Source organism: Rhinolophus sinicus, linkage group LG11 (assembly GCF_036562045.2).
Source record: "Rhinolophus sinicus isolate RSC01 linkage group LG11, ASM3656204v1, whole genome shotgun sequence".
Taxonomy (NCBI): Eukaryota; Metazoa; Chordata; class Mammalia; order Chiroptera; family Rhinolophidae; genus Rhinolophus; species Rhinolophus sinicus.
In genome coordinates, this window is record NC_133760.1 from 20,734,517 (window position 1) to 20,757,050 (window position 22,534).

The 22,534-nt window shown below is 49.2% G+C and overlaps 1 protein-coding gene across 2 annotated transcripts; it reads left to right on the plus strand.

Moving 5' to 3' along the window:
* The first annotated feature begins 72 nt into the window (after positions 1-72).
* Positions 73-21,232, plus strand: KCNG4 (potassium voltage-gated channel modifier subfamily G member 4). 2 transcript variants are annotated; one of them, XM_019743739.2, is made up of 4 exons: positions 73-434; positions 813-1,016; positions 2,171-2,933; positions 12,845-21,232. In XM_019743739.2, coding segments are annotated over exons 2-4 (1,539 nt in total). In that variant the 5' UTR covers positions 73-434; positions 813-1,014; the 3' UTR covers positions 13,619-21,232. The 2 variants fall into 2 exon arrangements, with proteins under 2 accessions (XP_019599298.2, XP_074170601.1); XM_074314500.1 differs by lacking the exon at positions 73-434 and having other exon boundaries at positions 999-1,108.
* The last annotated feature ends 1,302 nt before the right edge of the window (positions 21,233-22,534 follow it).

Here is a 22,534-nt window from a genome sequence, read left to right on the forward strand (position 1 = left end):
ATTATTTCTAAGCCCTTCCCATTCTCCACCCTCCCCCCTTCTCTTGCAGGACTACACTGGCTGTCCCCGTGGGACGCAGAGTGCAGAGCCCGGCGGCTGAAGCAGGACAGCTGGCCCGGCTCACTCCTAGCATGAACCCCTTAGACTCTCACCTCTTATAGGGAAAGGGGCCTCTGGGTCCTTTTAAAACCCCCACCCCACTCCCCCAGGGCTGTTCTGCAGCTGCTGGAGAGAGATGAACGGACTTCAGGTTTCTGGAGGAGGCAAGGGAAGAAAGATTGGAAACTAACTCTGCCAGAAACTGATGTCTTTGGGATTTTTCTTTTCTTCCCCTTCATCTCCACCACAAACCCATCTCTTTCAGGGGCATCAAGACATGGGCTCCCCTTGTCTGGCAGAGAGACAGCTGGAAACGGGCTCCCTGAGACAGGAGGGTGAGTTCAACTTCAGGGGAAGAAGTTAGTGTTTGCTATAGGGGTGGGGGTTTGTTTGCAGGACACTGTGAAACATTCTTGGCCAAAGTGCTGTTTTGAGTGACTACCTTTCCCGTGCTCTGTGAGGAGCTTTGTGTGCCAGCTGTTTCAGGGGGCAGTGGATTGCAAAATTGGGGTTGTGTAGTGAATGCAGAAAGGGCAGTTCTCTGGGTGCTAGAAAGAGCTCCAGACTGGGAGACAGAGTCCTGGGTTGGCACCAGATTTGTTGTGTGACCTTGGATGAGTCCCTTCAGCTCTCTGGGTATTGTTTTATGCAGTCAGAAAATGAGCACCTTGGGAAGGGCTCCCTGGATTTCAGAATAACTCTTCTCTCCGCAGGCTGCTCATCTTCCTCTGGTCATACATTGTAAACGAAGTAACGCATGCAGAATAACAGAATGTGTGGGGAGCAAGTGTGAAAAGCACAGGCTGTGATTCAACTCTTCACTGTCTACCGGAATCCAACTGGCTCTGAAACTGAGAGGAAGTTTTATTTCCATTCGGCTGTCGTGTCTTTCTCTAGATTGGAGTGCATCTTGGAATGTAAGGTTATAGAGCTTCTGAAAACAGCTCTGGCTACAATGAATAGCATAGGAAATGGTTGCAGGATGCTGAGGATGAGAACTATTGTGGAGGTGATTTTTTAAATGCATGGGCTAAATCTAAAACCCTATTGTAAGTCAAGTGCCCTACACAGGTCTGAAATGGCGAGAGCATTAGAGGCCCCTTCACTTTGCAGATGACAAGACCAAGGCCCAGAGAGGGGGAGTAACTGGCTCAAGGTCACACAGCAAGCGTGGCTGAGACAAGCATCCAATGAAAATGGAAGAGCGCTGTCACGGATAGTAAATTCCTCCAAATGAGAAGGCAAACAGAAGGGCTGAGGTGACCGTTGTGGAGCTGACTGCTGAGAGTCAGACGCCACGCTACGACAGTCACATTCATCCATACTTAATCTTTCTGTGCCTCTGTTTCCTCATCTGTAAAATGGAGATACTTATGTCTACCTCATGGGGTTGTTGAGATGAGTAAATATAGGGAAGCATGTATACAGGGTGCCTGGCATGTCAGAAGAATTCTTAATATACACTTCATGTGTATTACTGCATGTAACCCTCACCGTGCACGCATGAGGTGGGCACTCAAATTACACCAGCTGGACAGATGAAGCAAAGGGCTTAGAGAGGCTGAGTAATCCACCTGTAGCGGCAGTCCATAAGGGGTCAGAACCTGGCAATGAACTTGAGAACTTCTTATGCTCCCAAGCTCTATTTTTAGCAACTGTTCCTTGCAAGGTTGGTACAAGTCTCGTCATGGAATGTACAATGCTGAGATCAGAGAGGTTAAGGCACATGCCCAAGACCACACAGCCTGGACATGGTACCGCTCTGACTTCTTCAACTCAGGACTGAAATCACCAAGTCCCAGTCCACGTAATGCCCATTTCAGGGAGATTCTTTTGGGATATAAGTATATGCTCCACCAGGAAGGGATGGCATTTGTCTCCTTTTGTTCACTGACAGATCCCAAGTATGTAGTAGATGCCCAATAAATCTGCGTTGGCTATAAGATTCAATGAATGAATAATGCACATCCAGTTGCAGGAAAGCAAGCATGAGAAAATGTCTGTGACCTCTAGGACTCTTCCCTGAGAATGACATCTCCTGTTTCCTTGCTCTTTTCCCTTTGGGTGCCAGGACGTCTACAGTGGTACCCATGCCTTCCAGAGTCAGGGGCCTGCATCCCAGACATCATCACTCTAGCTCCTGCAGTCCTTTGAGTCAGCTCTTGCCTGGCTCCGTGGAGCCACCGTCCATTAAGGGCCTTTACTACCGCAGGGCCCGGAAGGTGGGTGCGCTGGACGCCTCCCCGATGGCTGACCTGAAGAAGGAGATCCTGGTGAACGTCGGGGGCAGGAGGTATGTCCTTCCCTGGAGCACGCTGGACGAGTTTCCCCTGAGCCGCCTGAGCAAGCTCAAGTTCTGCCAGAGCCTCGAGGAGATCACGCAGCTGTGTGACGACTACGACCAGGACCGCCAGGAGTTCTTCTTCGACAGGAGTCCCAGTGCTTTCGGGATGATTGTGAGCTTCCTGGCGGCTGGCAAGCTGGCCCTCCTGCGGGACATGTGCGTGCTGTCCTTCCAGGAGGAGCTGACCTACTGGGGGATCGAAGAAGCCAACCTGGAGAAATGCTGCCTGCGGAAACTGCTGAAGAAGCTGGAGGAGCTGGCCGAGCTGCGCAGGGACGAGGCCCTGCAGCAACAAAGGGAGGCGTGCGGCCCCACCGTGCATGACTCCCGCTGGGGCCTCTTCATGCACTGGCTGCGGGAGATGGTGGAAAACCCACAGTCGGGGCTGCCCGGGAAGGTCTTTGCCTGTCTGTCCATTCTTTTCGTGGCCACCACGGCGGTGAGCTTGTGTGTCAGCACCATGCCTGACCTGAGGGCCGAGGAGGACAAGGTGAGTGAGTGGCTCCTGACCAGGGTCCCTTTCTCCACTGGGCACAGTGCCCTGGGCCCAGGAGACTTCGGGCCTCTGGACACGTTTTGATGTCTTTTAAAACAAGAAGGGGAAAAAAATGAATATTATCCAGTGTGGATTGTATTCATTTTTAGATCAATGCAGTTGTAAAAGATAAGCTTTAATATAGTTTTGGGAGGAAGTGGCCCATGCAGGCAAGGGTACCCTGGGCTCATGAAAGTCATGAGGTGGCCCTGCCTCTGATAATGAACCCTGGGCACTGATAAGCCTCCCCTGGTCTTAGCGGGCCAGGCAGGCCCAGCCTCACCGCTCCCAGCTCTGTGACCACTGTCAAATTGCTTCATGTACTCTTCGAGCCTCAGTTTCCTCCTCCATAAAATGGGTAGCATTTCTATGAAGTTTCAACATTCAATGCCCTCATCACATGTCCATTGAGTGGCTAGTCTGTGCCATGTACTCTGCCAGGCCAGCAATCCCTGCCTTCTTGAGTCAGTGTCCAGCGGACATCCCAGCTCCACTTTCAGATGAAGAAACTTAGGCACAGGGTACTTAGCTTCCTCAGAGTTACAGAGTAAAGGTGCTGATGGTGGCAGAGAGACAAGGTCCTCAGTTTTCCTGCTTGTTTCTTCTCTCCTGAACTTCTCATTCAGTCTCCCTGGATGGGGAGATGAGAGATGACTTGTAAGTGACTGCCACAGAGTAAAATATTTTCTTGCTTACTCCTGCACTCTCTTTCCAGGGAGCTGTGCGGATCCCAAGATCCCCATGGGGTCAGATGATCTGAGAAATGAGATAAGAACATAACATTTTGTTGGGAAGGTGATTGGAGAGCTTCAAACTGAGAACTGGCTTGTTTCCTCATTTTAAATGTTGCTCTATACTCCTCCCAGGCCCCCCATCACCCTAACTTATAGAGCTTACATTATAGTAGATGGAGGGAGCCCATAAACGAAACACACACATAAAACTGCACACTGTATATGGCCCATAACCGTGGTCAGTGCGCTCATTATTTGTTGAATAAAATGTACTCGTCTAACCTATAAACATTTTGTCCTAAAGCAAACCAACCAAAACGTTTTGCCTTTCAAACAGCTTTATTCCCTGTATAGGACTATCACCAATCATTGGTGATTTTTCATTCTTTAGCACGGTATCATGGGATTTAAGATCCTGCTCGTTCACAGAAATATTCATAAGTAGTAAAAAGACACTGCAGTAAAAAGATTAGGACACAATAAGTGGCCTCTGCCCCCTACCCCCCAAAGGTGCCCTCGATCCCAGTGCTGAGGAAGAACCCCTGGATTCCCACCAGCCTGTTCCTCTTAGGGATTTCCAGGGAGCCAGGACTGAGACTGTGCAGAGGGCCAAGGTCTTTTCAAAGCCTAATGCTTTGAAAATCACCCATAGTATGAATCGAGGCTTGGTTTAATGGAAATTCGGAAAAATCTAATTAGAGGTGGGCAAGAAGCCTGCAGAACCGTGCAGCCCCAAGTCTGAGTAGAGGAATCAGGCTGCCATTTCTATTCCTGGGATAAGAGGGGTGTCACCACCTTTGTGTGGGCTGCCCAGATAGAAGCCGGGAGGTGTGGCCCTCAACATAAGTGTGTGGACTTCCCTGTTTTGATAATAATAATAATACTAATTTAGAAAGTCAAGAGGCTGAGGCCTGGGTTCTTTGTTCTTTTTAAGCTATGTCCTTATGTTTGCATGAAAAGATGGTGTTCTCGTCCCACTGCATGTGCCTGGTATTTCATACTTGCCTCCAGGTGTATCAGTCTGAAAGCAGCGATTCAGTGAGCTGCCTGTGGACACTGAGTCTTCCTGAGAGGCTCTGATGGTATCCCCTCAATGAATTAATGCCACGTGGAGGGACAGACACATCTGGGATATGACTCACAGAACCCCTCCATCAGACACGGAGGGGGTGTAACGCTAGGTTGGAGAATTAAAAGACACCTGAGCAAAGCAGTCTTCCTTTTCCTGTTCCTTCTGCCTTCTCAAAGCAACACCCCTTGGAGTAAACTTGGCAGTTGGATGAAAGCTCTGTGCCCAAGACTGTAAATTAAAACGGAGGAGGCAGTATAAACAGAAAGGACCAAGCCGAGGGCCTAAGCACCTCCCGAAGCGTTCAGACCTTCCTGGATTCCTTGGGGGAGCTCATCCCCAAAGGGATGAAAGAACGATACTTATTCAGCGCCCCTCACAAGGCTGGCATTTGACAGAACAGACTGAATCCTTGCAGCCGCTTTGGAATGTAGATGCTATGGCTGCACCCATTTTACAAAATAGGAAACTGAGGCTCAGGGAAGTTTGATCACTTTCTTAAGCTCACAGTTAGGAAGTGGCCGAGCCAGGATTTACGCTCACCTCAGCTTGGCTCTCAAACTGTCTTCCAAGGTGGGGCTACTCTGCATGTAGTCCAGACCCTGAGCCTTGGCGGCCCTCGCGTTTCCCAGGCAGCCAGGTTTTATGAGGTGCTTCTCTGTCCAGCATTGTGGTTCAGACTGCAGACACTCTGGGTTTGCATCTTGGCCTAGCCCCGTTATGAACTCATTGAGCTCGGGAAACTCAACCTCTTTGGAGCCTCAGTTTCCTCATTTGTACAATAGGGATGCTATTTTCTCAAGGCTTACGGTGAGGATTAAACGAGTAATTCGTGTAAGCAAGTGGAACAACGCTGACACTTAAGAAGTGCCAGTTAAAAAAAAAAAAAAAAAAAAAAAAGAAGTGCCAGTAAATGGTAGTTGTCATCATCACTATTCACTTATTAGGTACTATTTAACAGGAAATCATAACATTTATTCACTCATCCACAATTATTGAGTGCCTGCTAAGTACATTTTTCTAGGTGCTGCAGACAAGAGAAGACAAATTTCTTATCTTTGGAGCTTATATTCCAAGCATTCCTGATTCATTTTTTTTTTTCATTGAGGTGAAATTCACCCAGCATAAAATTAACCATCTTAAAGTGAACAATTAATTAATTTGGTGGCGTTTAGTACACTTACAATGTTGCGTAGCCAACACCTCGATTAAGTTCCAAAGCATTTCCACCACTCCAAAATAACACCTGTACCCACAGACAGTCACTCCCCACCCCTCTCCCCACACCCCAACCCCTGGCAAGCGCCAGTCTGCTTTCTGTCTTCATGAATTTCCCTATTCCAGACATTTCATATAAATGGAATTATACAATATGTGGCCTTTTGTGTCTGGCTTCTTTCACTCAGTATAATGTTTTCAAGATTCATTCAGGTTGTAGCGTGTGTCAGCACTTTGTTCCTTTTTGTGGCTGAATAATATTCCACTGTCTGATATACCACAATTTGTTTCCCAATCCATCTGGTGATGAATGTTGCGATTTCTTAGGTTTTTTTGCTTTCCTCTGCTCAAGTCCTCTGTCAAGATTGTCAACCCTGCCACTTATGCCTAGCACCCTTCCACGTGGCCTCGGCCCTTGCCAGGCAGCTCTGCTGGTCAGAGTGCTTTCCGTCCTGCTGGAGGAGGCTGAAGGTCACTGCCAGCCGCAGCTGCACACTTGCCCCTCCTCTCTTGATCTCCTTCTCCCTCTTTACTGCTACTGAGATATCCCAGTGGCTGCAGACAGACAGCACCTCATCACAGTAAGGAGCCAGACTCTGTTTTGCTAGTCCTGGGTTTGAATCCCAGCTCTGGCACGCCCTGGCTCTGCCCTTGGATGAGTCACTCTATTTCTCTGTGCCTCTGTTCCCTCGCCTATAGAAGTGGATAATGATAACACCTACTCAGAGGGTGGCGATGGGATTGAATGATCCTATTTATCATGTGTCCTTTGGGACTCAGCTCACACCCCCCAGCTCATCTGTTTTGCATCAACTTCTCTCCCAGCTCCACAAAACCCAGATGGCAGCGGCAAAGTCAGTGGCCAGTTGGCTCAAATGTCTTCTTTGTCCATTTGCCTTGCCGGTTCTCATCCGTCGTTTGCTCATGCATTCAACAGACCTTCCCTGAGGGCGTCCTCTGTGCTGGGGACCCAGGGGGGACAAGTACAGGCACAAACCCAGCAGCCATTTCTCTTTCCACCTTCGATTCTACTCCTGTCCCAGAGGTTTGCTCAATGCACACGGACTGCTGCTGTGCACAGTGCCCCAGGGGGTCACAGAGCCATTGAGGGGCTTAGGCTGGGACAGCGGGGCTCTGCTTCTCACTTTCCCTCACATCCTGTCCTGTGGCTTCAGCATCTCGCTAAGGTGCAGGGCTGGGGAAGGAGGGGGACACAGAGAGATTTGCTTTTTTTAAAAGACCGGATAGAACTATTGGGAACACCTTGACAGAACAATGCCCTCCTCATGGGGTTGCAACTCACCTTTTGGGCTGCAATTTCCACCTCCCTGCCTTTAATAATAAGCCACATGCTGGAGCCAGCTTCCCCTCTTCCTGTCCCTTTCTTGGATCATGAATCAGCTCCATAAAGAATTGTCTGCTCTCTGTAGACTCTCTGTGTTCAGTGACGTTTGGTAATAGCTCTAAGGAATTCTTCTTAACCTGTTTGTTTGTTTGTTTGTTTGTTTGGGGGTTTTCTTCTTCCCAGCTCAGTCTCCCTATGTTCTAGCTAAGAAGATGTATTCCCCATTTCCTGGACAGGGCCCACCTTTCCTGGGTCTGTGCTGTTTCTCCTGCCTAGCCATGCTTTCCTTGTCTCTGTGCCTAGTTCCTAAGCCCCATCTGCTTAGGTCCACACATTCTCAGAGACCCTGTGTCCCAAGGTTGGGGAGTTGGGGCAACTGGGAGGAGGGAGTACAGGGGAGGGGGAGACCTGGGGAGAAGGGTCTATGGTTCAAGGTGAGGGGGGAGCAGGGAGAGGGTTGTGAAAGGGGGTATAAAAGAGAGTAGAACTGGCAGAGAGGAAGAGAGAAGCCAGGGACAGGCATGAGTCAGCAGGGCCAGGCCCTGAAGACTCTCAGAGGAAACAGCCTGGAGCTGAGGCCAGAGCCAGAGGGGGAAAATCACAGGCAGGAGGGAGGGAAGGAGAGAGAAGCCCCCACTGCTGAATGGAGCAGTGCGACCAGCACTGAGCTAAAGAGGAGGTGAAAGTGGCTGAATATGGCCATATTCCCAAGGGGGGAGCTGGCAGGCATTGATGCGAGAGAGAAGGTTGCAAGAAAAGATCTAAGGTCAAGAACTCAATTCTGAATCCTTCCCAGATGGAACTTCAAGAACGAGCCCTCACTGAGCCTGCAGCGGTCTGCTGGGCAACCTGTCCAGATGGACCCTCAGGGACGGTGGCCTTGCCCTGGGAAAGGCCTGCCCGCCCTCTAACCCCTGAGCCCTTCAGAGCAGCTCTGCTCTGGAGCTTTGGAAAAGGAGTTGGGCAAAACTGGGGTTCGTATTCATTGCCTCCTCACTGACTGGCTGGGCGCCTTCAGCTCGGATGTTGGCTTTTCCTGTTAAGATGTAATTCATACACTAGTATATTCACCCTCTTATAGTGCAACAAATCAGTGGCTTTTAGTATAGAGTTGTGCAATCAACACCATTATCTAATTCGAGAACATTTTCATCACCCCCCCCACAAAGAAACACTGCACACACTACCAGTAACTCCCTGTTCCCCCCCCCCACCCCCAGTCCCATGTGACCATGAATTTGGTACTTTCTGTCTCCATGGATTTGCCTTTTCTGGGCATTTCACATAAATGGAACCATATACTATCTGGCCTTTTGTATCTGGCTTCTCTCACTGAGCATAAGGTTTTCAAGGTTCATCCATGTGGAAGCATGCATCAGTACTTCATCCTTCTTAATTGCTGAAGAATATTCCATTGCATGGCTAGAGTACATTTTGTGTATGCATTCATCAGTGGACTGGCATTTAGGTTGTTTCCACTTTTTGGCTACTATGAATAATGCTGCTGTGAACATTCACGTATGAGCTTTGCTGCGGATGCCTATTTTCAATTCCTTCAGTTGGAGTAGGAGTGGAATTGCTGGGTCAGACAACAAATGCACACTTAACTTCTTGAGGGACCACCAACCTGTTTTCCACAGCAGCTATACTATTTTACCTTCCCACCAGCAATGTTTGGGAGCTTCAATGTCTCCTTGCCAACACTTGTTATTTTTTGTTTTTAGCCATCCCTGTGAATGTGAAGTGGTATCTCACTGTGGTTTTGATTTCTGAACCTGTTTGGGTTTTTTTTGTGTTTGTTTTCCCCCCCAGTTTTACATAATGGAAAATTTCAGGTATTTACAAAATAAACAGAATGATAGAATGTACCCCAAGTCCCCAAGACTTAGCTTCCAAAACTGTCTACATCTGCCATTCTTGTTCTGTCTCTCCCCACCCACTCCCTACCCCCAGGCGCTTATTACCATTCATTTTATTATTTTTCAGTTTTCTAGGTAAAAAATGTATACACTGAAATGCACAAATCTTAGCTATACAATTTAACAATTGGATATCCCCCTCACCCCAGAAAATTCATGTGCCTTCACAGTCAATCCCTACCCACCCAGAGACAGCCACGTTTTTGGTGATGTGGCCCACCCCAGATAAGTTTTGCTTGTTCTTGAACTTCACATAAATGGAGACATATGTCTGCCTTGTCTTGCCCCACGTCCTGTCTGTGAGATTCATCCATGTGGTCGCCTGGCTCATACCTCCAGACTTCTCATGTTCTTCTTCCCTGCATGAGAGAACCAGAGCACACCTCATTTCCCCCCGTGACAAGAGGGCAACCAGCCATCTTGGTTTGCCCAGGCTTGAAGGGGTTCTGGTGACCTGGGACCTTTTCTGTGCGCAAATCCAGACATCTCTGGGCAAACCAGGATAAGTGGTTCACGTTACCTACAAAAAGCAAGCAGAAACTTTCTCAGAGAGAAAGAGTAACTTTTTTCTTTCCTTTCTATTTTTCTTCAAGTATTGTCTCACCTGGGAATTATTTCCTTATTTCGAGCCCCATAAATCACCACCACCCCAACACCAGCTGCTAACGGGTCATTTCTCTGAGAACCAGTGCTGGGAGGTTGGTTTAAAGATGCAAAGTGGAGCAGCAGTGCCCGGGGTGACACGGCAGAGGCAGAGCGCTTGCTGCAGTGCAGGGCTGTGGCCAGCACAGCCAGGGCCAGGCCGCAGGAAGGAGGTGGGCCCTGCATGCTTTGCATATCCAAACGCCAACACCAGAGGCCGAGAGAGGACCCACAGAGCCTTCTCTGCCTCTCAGGAGTCACCTTCCTGAGCTATTGGGTCACTGACCTAGAACTGTTCTTCCCAACTACAAGAGGCTCTTAAGCCAGGAGGAAAACTCCCAGAATGTCAGAGATGAAAGACGCCTTGGGAGAAGATTCTGGCCCAGAGTCTGAAAAACTTCCAAGTGCCTCTAAGTCAAAAGAGGGGTCTGCTAAAATGCAGGTCCCTGGGCCCCACACCAGGGTTTTGATTTTGTGATGGAGGCCCAAGATTCTGCATTCATCACAAGTACCCCGGGGGATTCTGATGCAGGAGGTTCCGAATCAGCGTTGAGAAATACTGATTTTGTTCCAACCTCTTTATTGGAAACTGAAGCACAGAGAAGGCCGTGACCACTGCTTGGTCACACAGCAAATTTGTGGCAGGATTGGGGAATCAGGATCCCGAACTCCTGAGACCTCTGAGATCCTGAAGCAAACCCGGGCAATAGTGGCAAAGACTTCCCAGAGTGTTGGAGAATTTCCTCAGAATCCAGTGATAGGAGGAGGATATTGTTACCCTTAAACTGACCAGACAGGCTATGTCTGTGATCAGTGAATCATCTCATAAAGATAGCTACAATATATTGTGTGCCTGCAGGGGCAGCAGCCTGCTAACTACTTCACATGCATCACTTCTATTCATCACAGCACCTTCCGGGGCATAGAACTGCAAGTCCAGAGAGGCCAAATGACATCCCTGTGTAAGTGGAAATGTGAGATTTGAGCCTGAGTCACAGACGCTCTGGACTCTAAGCCCTCAACAGCACTCCACAGCCTCCCACCCCTCGGTAGACCAGACACAAGTCAGGAGAGAAAACTAGCTGCCTCCCCACCCCCCTTCCCCCGACAGGCAGATAGATATCAGGACCCACCAGCCTCTTTCTCTTCCTCCAGCAGCCAAACATAAAGGACATTTCAATTTTAGTATTCCTGTGGGCCCAGGAACTGGAAATAATTTCTTTTTCCACTTCACAGCTTTTTAATCCAAAGAAAACTGCAGTTGTCAACATCTTGCTGTTCACTCAGGCAACTGGCTTCGGTCATTCATTTACTCATCCATCATAAATATAAATATATAAAAATAAATATAATATTTAGAGTTAGTTTCTAAACTCTGGCTCCACATTAAAATCATTTAGGAAGCTTCTGGAAAGTTCTACTGTTCAGGCTCAAACCTATATCGATTAAATTAGAATCTCTGAGGTCCCAGCCCAGACATCAGAATTTTTTCAAAGCCACCCCCCCCCAACCCCCCCATCCCCACAGGTGACTCTGACGTGCAGCCAAGGCTGGGCACCACTGCACTGGGCCAGTACTTCTCAAACTTGAACATGCACACACATCACTTGGCGGTCTTGTTAAAATGTAGATTCTGAATCTTTGGGGATGGAGTGGGACCCAAGAGTCTGTGTTTCTAACAAGCTCCCAGGGGAAGCAGATGTTTCTGGTGCCAGGACCACACTTGGAGTAGCAGAGGTGCAGGTGGGATGCTCTGTTAGAAGCCAGAGGCAGGGCATGTGAATGACACAGTGACTCCACAACAGCTCCCACCTAGCTGGACTCTCCCAGGGAAGCAGACCCTGTGTGAACAATTGCATTCCATGTCGTAGGGCCCTTCTTGGGATGCAGGAGCCCTCTCTGCACCACCAGCCTCCAAGACCCCAGAAATGACAACTGCTTCTCTAGCACTTTACCCCCAGAGCCTAACTCAGGGCCTGGCACAAGGTGAAGCCTCCGTATATTTTTGTTGGATGAATGAATGAGGGATGGTGGGCAAAGAAGTCATAAAATAGAGTACAGTGGCTGAGAGACCATCTACTATGGATGTGGGCTCAGGCAAGTCATTTCACCGCTGGGAACCATGTCCTGAGCCATTTAATGAAGTTGTGCCGCCTGCTCACAGCATCACCGTGGGGCTTATGTGACGGCACTACAGCAGTGCCTGGTATACAAGAGGGCTTGTGTCGGAAAAGGCGAAGGTTGGCTGCTATAACAAAAAGGCTCCAAGATAGAATGGCTTTAAACAAAACAGAGGTTGATTTCTTTCACAGAGAGTGATCCAGTGGACAGCTCTCAATCAAAAGACCCAGATTTTTTTCCCCTTGGATGCTCCATCCTCGACTGGGGCATTGGTCCAATCTGCTGGTTCTGAGCTGGGTTGCAGGGCCAAATGGGTTGTGCCAGCTCACAGGGAGAAAGAATGTGCAGGAATTCACCCCAACATCTTGGAGGTGGCATACATCACTTCTATTTACATTCCACAGGCAGGGACTTAATTATTTGGCCACACCTAGCTGCAAGCAAGCCTGGAAAGGTGGTTTCTGATCTAGGTGCCGAGCTGCGTGCCCAGCCACAATTTGATAGCTATGTAAAAAGGGGGTTTTGACGGACAAGTGAGAGTCTACAGCACAGCTCAATTGATATAGAGCGATAATATATCGAATAGAGAGAATATACAGTGTATGTAGAATCTATACAGAATCTATTTAACATATAGAATCTATACATGGAATCCATATATGGAATCGATATCTATACTGATTCCATATATACCTATATCAATATCGATATCTATGCCAATATAGACATACGGCATCGCTTTTCCGCCTGCTTATTTCCTCCCATTTCCGGCGCTGTCGCCCGACCACTCTGTACCCTGCGTTTTGTTGTCTCTCTAGGGTGAGTGCTCTCAGAAGTGCTACTACATGTTCATCGTGGAGACCGTGTGCGTGGCCTGGTTTTCCCTGGAGTTCTGCCTGCGGTTTGTCCAGGCCCGGAACAAGTGCCAGTTCTTCCAAGGGCCCCTGAATATCATAGACATCTTGGCCATCTCCCCCTACTACGTGTCCCTGGCGGTGCCAGAGGAGCCCCGAGGGGACGGTGAGAAGCCTGGCGGCGGCAGCTCCTACCTGGAGAAGGTGGGGCTGGTGCTGCGCGTGCTGAGGGCTCTGCGCATCCTGTACGTCATGCGCCTGGCCCGCCACTCGTTGGGGCTGCAGACGCTGGGCCTCACCGTGCGCCGCTGCACGCGCGAATTCGGCCTGCTCCTCCTCTTCCTCTGCGTGGCCATCACCCTCTTCTCTCCTCTGGTCTATGTGGCCGAGAACGAGTCCGGGCGGGTCCTGGAGTTCACCAGCATCCCGGCCTCCTACTGGTGGGCTATCATCTCCATGACGACGGTGGGCTACGGAGACATGGTCCCACGCAGTGTGCCGGGCCAGGTGGTGGCCCTCAGCAGCATCCTGAGTGGGATCCTCATCATGGCCTTCCCAGCCACGTCCATCTTCCACACCTTCTCACACTCCTACCTGGAGCTCAAGAAGGAGCAGGAGCAGCTCCAGGCGCGCCTCCACCGCCTGCAGAACGCCACCACCGCCAGTGAACATGAACTCCTGAAGGATGTGGATGACCCGATCCTGGAGGGACCCCCCTCGCCCGTCAAATACATTTAAGTGCAAACCTCTCATGAGTATGCTGGGACTTCAACCCATCGCCCTCGACGGATTTGGGCTGGAGAACACCAGGCACAGACCCTATGGTAGTATGTTTCTAGAGCTCAGGGCGTGCTCCCAAAGCTAGGAGGGGCTCAAGGCCAGAGATGTAGGTCCTTGTGGTTCTTGACCCTCCTGGCTGTGACAATCTCCCTTTGTTCTCATTTCCTTCCCAACAGAGTCTTCAACATCCCAAGCTGGGTTCCCACAGAACCCAGCCTACAGAATTCCATTCCTCCCCTAAGACCCTCTCTCCTGTGCCATCCCACCACCAGGAACCGGAGGGTCCAGTCACTGCAAACCCATCCGATCCGATCTCCCCAGCCAGCCTTTTCATGGGTTCCAGCAGGGATTACTGTGTTCTCCTTCTGTTCACCACCTCTAGTGGTTTTCCTAATGCAGCCGCCGCCCTCCTCCCCACTTCCCGCCCAGCTCTGGAAGCTCTTAGCCAAGAAGGCAGAACTGGCCTCTTTGCGTTAAAGCGCACAGTGGCTGCAAGCCTGCCATCCCTCCTGACTTGCCTGGGACCTGGGCAGGACAGCACAGCAGGCCCTGCTTTGCCAACTGGATTCCAGGTGGGACATTCTCTAGTTATCCAATCCTTGGCCTTGACAGAGGCAAACTCTTGCAGGGGGCTCTGCATTGTCCCTCGAGAGCACCCTGTTCCTGCTGCTGCTTTCTCCAGAATTGCAAGAACCTTAGTTTTCCACCCTCAGCTTCGGGGGTAGGGCTAGATCTGTGATTTTCTGGCTGGAGTTTCATGAGGAGCCTCAGGGCTTCCGTGTGGGTGGAGAATTCTTCACTCCATAGTGCAACATTGGCAAGTAATGATTTTTAAAAGGATGTGCGAATTTCTAGACAGCTTTCCCACTTCTAATCAGTGCATGTCCACAGCCCATTGAACTGAGGTGGCAAGCTTGTCCCGGACCAGGGAAGAGTATTCGACAGCCAGCAGAAGGCCTGAAACCCACATCAGATCCCACACCGGCCCTGCCTCTTCTAATTAGAGACCTGTTCTGTGCTGCGTGTCAGGTGCAATATCCTCACTCCAGCTCTGCTTATCGCTAGGACTGGCTTCCACCCAGGCATCTCCATTTTCCTCTGTTTCACATACCAGGCATCTCAACAAAAGCATGCAGGGACTGAAAGAAAAATAGGTGAGCCCAACACCAACATGGCAAGGTTCTAAGTGTCTTAGTACACATCCAGTGGAAATTCTTTACTAAATTAGAAATAGAAAATTGGAATCGAGTGCTCAAATGTAGGGCTTAATTAAACACTCTATTTTTTTTTCTCCACAGTAATGTCCTGGGGGGCTAGTCTAGCTTTGCAGAGTCCTCCTTTCCTTCGTGCTGATTGGCTGGCAGAGGGATGACAAGCAAGTTGCTAGATGGTCTCCTCATCCCCATTGGCTGGAAGGAGTCTTGTGAGTCCCAGAAGGGCTTGTTTTATCGGAGGCCAATGGGTGTGACTGTAGCCAAAGGGAGTAATTTTCCAGCTGAAGTCAAAGAGCAAATGGCCTTTCCTTCAAGCCATTTTCATGTTGTATTGTAGATACGTCTACCAGAGGTAACTTTAATATGTTGGCTCAATATCTCCTAGTCAGAGTTGAGCCCAAAAAGTGACTTGGAGATGGATGGGTTAATTCTTCAATACAATCTAAGTGGGGCTCCATCCACTGCCTCCCTTTTGATGACCTTTAAGACTTGAGAACTTGGTAACTGGAAGGACCATCAGAAGACAGTCTAAGCGGGGAGTTTCCCTGAGGGGGCCTGTGACCCTGTGGAGGTTATGCATCTGAGAGTGCACAGCTTTGAAATGGGGTCCAACGATTTCACCAGATCCTCGAAGGAACCCACAACCCCGCAAAAAGGATAAAAAGTTCTTAAGTAAATCAACGCCCACATTTTAAGATGGAGAGACCAAGGCTCAGAGAGGGAAAGCCACCTGTCCAAGGCCACAAAGCCAGTTCATTTAGTTAGATCCAAGTATCCTGGTTCCCAGCAGAATACGCTTTCTAGTACATCATGCTGCAGCTCTGAGCCTCTTCTGAAACAATGCCCAAACCCTCAAAGAAAATTTTCAAGACAAGATGGTAATAACACTGCAATGGTATCCTGAGCAGAGTAAGCAGGATTGTCTTGGGATGTCGGGGGCACCAACTCTTGCCTACCCTGCATTATATAACAGTGAACCTAGAAATTGATTTCACTGGGTCTTCCTTTTCTCATTGATTCCAAGGAGAGGGCAGATGAGATGTTGGTTAATGTCCTTCCCAGTGTGGGCAGTCTGTGATTCTGGATGTAGAGTTCATCTCAATAATTCATATTACAGAGGGGCAAGGGGCATGTAAGAAACAAGGAGAGAGGTGAGAAAGCAAAACAGACCATGGTCCCTGACTATCAACACAATTGCTCACTTAGCAAAAACCAGCAAGTAGTTCAAGTTTGAATAGTTCACTGAGATCTCTGTCCACCAGCTGCCTGCCACATTCCAACCCACCCCACCCTGACACCGCACCCACCAGTGCCTGGCTATGTATCTGTGTATCTGTACTTGCTCGGCTGCCTGCCCCTCTTCAGGAGCATTAAACTCCCTGCCTCCTCTTCCTTGTATTGAAATGCTGATAATGGGCATTGCTTATTGAATAACATTTTAAAACATCTTCTTTGGAAAACATGTCAAATTCACAAGAGAAAGTTTCAAGAACAAAAACAGCGCATAGAACACTGGAATATACCTCTTTTTTAAATATGTTGCCCGTTTGCATTATCATTTCCTCTCTCTCTCTCTCTCTCTCTCTCTCTCTTTAAATTATATACACAGAGTATGTTTTTCTGGGCCATGTGAGAGTAAGTTGTCTTTTGCTTTCCGAACTTTAGAATGTGGTCAGTGGAAGATCATTAGTCCAAGGATTCTTAGCCAAGAGTTTCCATAAAAGTCTGTGACCTCTGGAGATGACAGGCAACAAAGAATATGTACGTTGTATGTGTTTCAAAGTGCAAAGTGTTCAATGATTTTATCAGACTCTCAAGGAATCCATGACTCCCCATCAAAATAAATGGATAGGAAGCTCTAAGGTAAACCAACTCCATTGTAAGTTGCAGAGCCCAGGGAAACCCAAAAGACTTCTCTGTGTAGATCCTAACAGGGATATCCTCTTATAAAACCACAGTGCAGTGATCAATGTCAGTACATTTAACTTGGATGCAATATTTTAATCCAATCTACCGTCTGTTCCAATTTTGTCAGCTGACCTAATAATACCCTTTTGGGCTTTTTCCCCTCCAGGACAGGGTCCAGTGTAGGGTCGGATGTTGCATTTGCTTGTCCTATCTCCTTTGCCTCCCGTAACCTGGACCTTTTCCCACCTTTGATGTAGATGACACGGAAATTTTGGATGACTACAAACCCCTCTTTTTAATAGAACAGTCTCATTTTGTGTCCGTTCCACGTCTCCTCATGCTTAGATTAAGGCTGTGCATTCCCAGCCAGAAGTTCTGTCCCTCTCGCGGTATCATATCTGGGGTTGACATGCCCCTCTTGGGTGACGTATGAGCCCTTTATTTGGGAGGTGACCCCAGGAAACACTGGTGGGGGTGCGGAGAGCTGGAGAGTGCTGGCTGAGTCCAAAGGTATTCAAATAAGAAACAAAATTAACTTCTGCTACTGTGCAGGTCGGATAGAATGTGCCAGAAGGCCAGGCATGCGCAGGCCACCTCTGGCCATCTCTGTGAGGAAGGGAGAGTATCTGCTCGCAGATAAACGAATCCCTGACGCTCAGAGCAGACGATCTCTTTCCACCTGCGACCAAGTGCTCTTCCTTGATCCTGCCAACTATGGGCTGCCCATAGATTCTTAGAGCTAAAAGGATCTTTAGGGTCACCAGGCCCAACCTTCCCATTTTATAGTTGTGGACAGAGACCCAGGGACGGGACGTAATGTGGCAAGTCCCACAGCTAGGAGTGGCAAAGCCAGGACTACCCATCCAGTGCCCTCAGCTCTGTGCCTCCAGATCCTTGCCTGGCAGCTGTCTCATCCATCCTTTGACATCTCACCAAGGGGCACCTCCAGGAACACAATGTCAGCTAAAAAGAAAACATAAAAAGAGACGCTGCTGGCTGTCTCCGTGGGCCCTATGGCTCCGGTCGTCCCAAGCGACCTTGGCTAAAGCTGCAGAGCCCAGCCCTGCCTCAGCGCAGCCTGCTCTGGATGACACATGGAGAACATGTGACTGTTACAACTCACCTTCGCTGTAAGGGGGACGAAGCCAAAGAAAAGGGAATGAATATGGGCACCCTGAGCTAAAATTAGCCAATCTTGCTGTTCCAAAGGCTTCCATTGTACTCTGCCAAAGACCAGCGTGAAAGAAGACCCCCTGGAAAGCTCAGCAGTTTCACCTGGCACCTTCCTAACTAAGCATTGGGACTTTCCCCCTCTGCCCCTCCCAACTCCCAGAGAAACGTGAAACAATGTTAAGGAGTGATGTTGGGGCTCGTCTGGTGTATTGGGGCATGTCTAGTGTCAGAGCAGCTGGGGCTGACCTTAGGACGTGAGGGGAGGTGGGAGGGTCCCCCAAGTGAGGGGTGGCAGGGGTCACAGGTCACCCATCCCAGGGCCACTGCCACGTCAGAAGTCAGGAGGGGCAGTAGTTAGGTTCTGGGGCAGTATTTTTTAAGTGTCTGCCATGTGCCAGATATTGTTCCAGCTCAGTGGAGACAGTAGTTAGCAAGACAGATGCTTGCGTGGGCCTGAGTGGAGGGGAGGAAGGGAGGTAGGAAGGCAGACCACAAATAAGTCAAGAAGGAAATAAACAGGACAAGCAGAGCTTGTGATAAGTCCTAGGAAGAAAGAGGACAGAGTGGTAGTGGGAGAAACCATACACGGAGGCACAGGGGTGCCAAATTTGAACAGGCTTCTGAAATTGAAATGGATTAGCCAATATCTGGTTCCTCGTTCACATTTCCAGCCTCCCTGCAGGTGTGTGTGTGGGGGGGGCAGGGCCGGAGTTCTGGTCAGTAGAATGTGGTGGAAGGGGAACGCGCCACTGTGGGCCAGTTGCAAACACCTGCTGCGTGATCCTTTACACCCGCTACCCTGTGCAGACTCAAGATATACTCAAAGTCCTAAGACCGGAGTCAGTAAACTATACCTCCCTCTGCCTGTTACTGCAAATAAAGTTTTATTGAAACATAGCCATGCCCATTCATTCAGATATTGTCTAAGGAGATTTGGGGCTACAATGTTAGAGCAGAGTCAGACAACGGACTGTTACGGCCTTCAAACGGGAGGTATTTACTCTGGCCCTTTGCAGAAAAAGTTTGCCAGCCTTGCTGTCAGGGCGATGGAGCCAAAAGATGGAAGGAGCTGAGTCCCCGAACTCCTGCATGCTGACCACCGGCATTAATGGATTGCACCCATAAGCCACTGAAACTGGAGGGTTGTGTGTCGCAGCAGTTGGTCCACCCTTCCACCCTGCACCCCGTGGACAAATGTCTGTTTTCTATAGAAGTTTCCAAAGGCATCCTTGAGCCAGTCAGTCATCCCCTGGCTGCTGGTCCTGGCGGGGTCAGGAGGCCTGGCTCTCCAGCCGCCTTGGCTGGCTCTGGTGATCTGCCACTCTGGGAACAACAATCTGCACCCACAGTGCAATAGGAAATCTCTGTGGGAAAACACGCATGCAAACCCATTACCACCTCACCCAGAGTGGGGGCAATGCAACATGTGATGTCTTCTCAACTGACACCTACTCTGGGCACTGGGATCTTTCGAAAGTAAATTAACCAGCTCCAGGCTCACCCTGGGATGGCACTAGGAAAGATGAATCCAGGGTGTCAGAGGATGCTGGGTGTGGGTGAGGCTGTGGAAAGGGTGTGGGGTGTCTACGATGTGACCGACTGAGCTGCCAGGACCCTGAAGTGACAGCAAGGCATGCTGATGGGTTGTTTTTTGTTTTTGTTTTTTCAAATTTATTCTTCATTCATTCATCAATAAATCTTTATTGTGCCAGACACTGTTCCAGGCCCGGGGGGCTCAGCAGGGAATGAAACAGACAAGGAATAAAGCAGGATAGGAGTGGGATTGCAATTTTGTAAAAGGGTGACCTGGAAGGCCTTTCTGAGCCATGACATTTGAGTAAATTCTGAAAGAGTGAAGGGAGCGAGATATGCAGATTTCTGGAAACAGCATTTTGGGAAACAAGAAACAGCAGGTGCAAAGGTCCTGAGGCAGGAATGTATTTGGTCCTTCAAAGGACGGCATGGGGGCCACCATGTCTGGAGTAGAGGAAGTGATGGGGTGGTGGAAGAGGTGAGGTAAGGGACCAGTGGGACAGGTAAGGGACAGGGCAGGGCTCCCTAACGTGGCACACACAGCCTGTGGAGAGTCTACTTGTGCTCCCTTCCTGGCTGTGGGATGCTCCCTGCAGTGCCTGGTCCCTCCTCATGGGGTGGAGCCTCTCAGTCCGTCCTAGCTCCATGTGGGAAAAACCATTAATGTTCCATGTTACTGAGTTTGGATCAACAGGCATGTGAGCAGAGCGATGTGGGGAACCTCTGGGTCATGTCTGTCCAGAAGAGGACAGCCACCTTCTGTTGAGGTGAGGATGGTAGACAGTGAGGAATAACCTCTGATGAAAGCCAGAGTCTGGGGCTGTTTTTGTCACAGCATCTTACCATGTGCCCAATGTTTTTTTTAAGCTGTCATTTCACCACTAACCCAGGGAGCGGAATGACAATTTATAGAGAAGGTCCTCTTTCTCTAGACTCTTCACTAACTCTTCTCTAGGTCTTACTGACTGCTTCTGCAGGGCAGAGAAAAAAAAAGAGCCACAATAAAATGGAAATTTTCTAAATGTCTTCTAAAACCCTCTTTTAGGAGAGGGTTACTATTTTCTCCCTCTCACCCACTCCTGTAAAGAGGAGATCCCATACATCACTGATCTTCCATTCAATGCTTGTCTATCAGGCATCTTCTGTGTGGGAGACCCACAGGGGAGGATGGAGAGAAACAAACAACTGGTCTACCTCCGGAGCTGAGTGCGGACAGGACTGACAGCCACTGCCTGAGAACTGCCAAGGGCCAGGAACAGTGCCCGGCCTAGGTCCCAGTTTACCTCAACCTAACCCTGCGGGCTACGCATTTGTGAGTGACTCACATTTGCCAGATGGGGAAACTGAGGCTTGGAAAGGTGGAGTGGCCCCTTGGGCTAAGTCTACACTTCCACTCAGTGGGAAAGACCACACCAGCAGAGGGACAGCACGGTGCAGGGATGAGGGGGGGTGGGGGTGGCGCGGGTGCCCAGTGTCTCGGCAAGATCCCCAGAGCTCAGAGCGGCAGGGAACAGAGCAGGGGAATGATTGCAAAGGCGTCCTGGAGGAAGCAGCATTTGATTACGTCACCGCCTGATTTAGATTCTCCATTTCAATAGCAGTGTTCATCATCACGCTGCAATAATAAATAAGCTGAGTCAAGGGAACTGAGCGAATATTGTGTAATGAGGACTGTCTTGGGAGAAAGGGATTGGACAGGCAGATTTATGCAGCATGGGGACAAATACTACTTACTTGGCAGAACATAGCCGAGTTAATGTCATTTTGAATAAGTTGTTTACCCAGTGATTATGTGATGAATGAATATCAAAAGGCTCATTGCATAAAACTGCAGTTTGAATGGTTACTATATTCCTAGATTTGATTGCAGTCACCACTGCAGCACAAAAAGTAAATCAATTTAAACTGTCTCCTGAAGAAAACAATGTGTAATAAATGGGCTAATTAACAGGCTTGGGTGTTTTAAAAATCCTCTCCATCTTTGAAAAAAGTAACCACAAAAAAATCATTTCAAAGTTGGCCTTAGAAATTAAAAAAACAACAACAAACAAACAAAAAAACTAACGATAAATGTCTCCTCAGTTACACAAAAAATAGTAATAATGATAACAATTCAGTGCTTACCTGGCTTTGAGACCCTCCCTCCTGGTTCACACTTCCCTCCCTCTGATCTTCCTCCCAGTCCTTCTCACATGCACCTTCCTGAAAACCTCCCTTCTCCTCCTGCCTGGACTCCCCTCTCCTGTCCGCTCACCAGCCACCTCTCAGCCTCTCCCAAGCACGCCAGGCTGCAGCTCTCTCTCTGAAGGGCAAAATTGCATCTCCCACCTCTGGTGGCCATCAGGAAAGAGCAGAGGTGAGAACGTCAACGCTATGAGGGAACTGTAGGAACCACACCACCAAGTTCTGTGTATAAAAGAGGTTGGGAGTTTGGTCCAAGGTCACAGAAGTAAATCGAGCAGTAGCCGAGGCAGTGACGGATTGAAGGGCTCAGAAGTAGATGCCTGCACGGAAACCGCAGCACCACCTTGGCCACATATGCTCTTCTGGACCCGACTTCACCTTGTGAGTTTCCCCACCTATAAAATGCAGCTAGCATGCAGAGTTGGTGGGAGGCTTAGCTTCCCAGGGCTGCCACACAAGGTACCACAGACTGGGAGCCTTCAAACAACAGACATTTGTTCTCTCATAGCTCTGGAGGCTGGAAGTCTGAAATCAAGATGCTGGCAGGGCTGGCTACTTCTGGAGAAGGAAAATACCAGTCCACGCCTCTCTCTTGGCTCCGGGCAGTTCCAGGCCTTCCTTGGCTTGTGGCAGCATCACTCCAATCTCTGCCTCCATCTTCACACGGCCTCCTCCCCTCTACGTGTCAACCTGTGTACCTCCTCTTCTAGGGACGCCAATCATTGGATTCAAGGCCCACTTAATCCAGTATGATCTCATCTTAATTTGATTACATCTGTAAAGACCTTATTTCTAAGTATGGTCACTTTTATAGGTTCCAAGTAAATGTGAATTTGGGGGAACACTATTCACCCCAGTACAC

Coding starts and splice junctions, on each gene's coding strand:
- KCNG4 (XM_019743739.2), top strand. Junction 2,934..12,844: donor TGAGGGCCGAGGAGGACAAG/GTGAGTGAGTGG, acceptor TTGTCTCTCTAG/GGTGAGTGCTCTCAGAAGTG.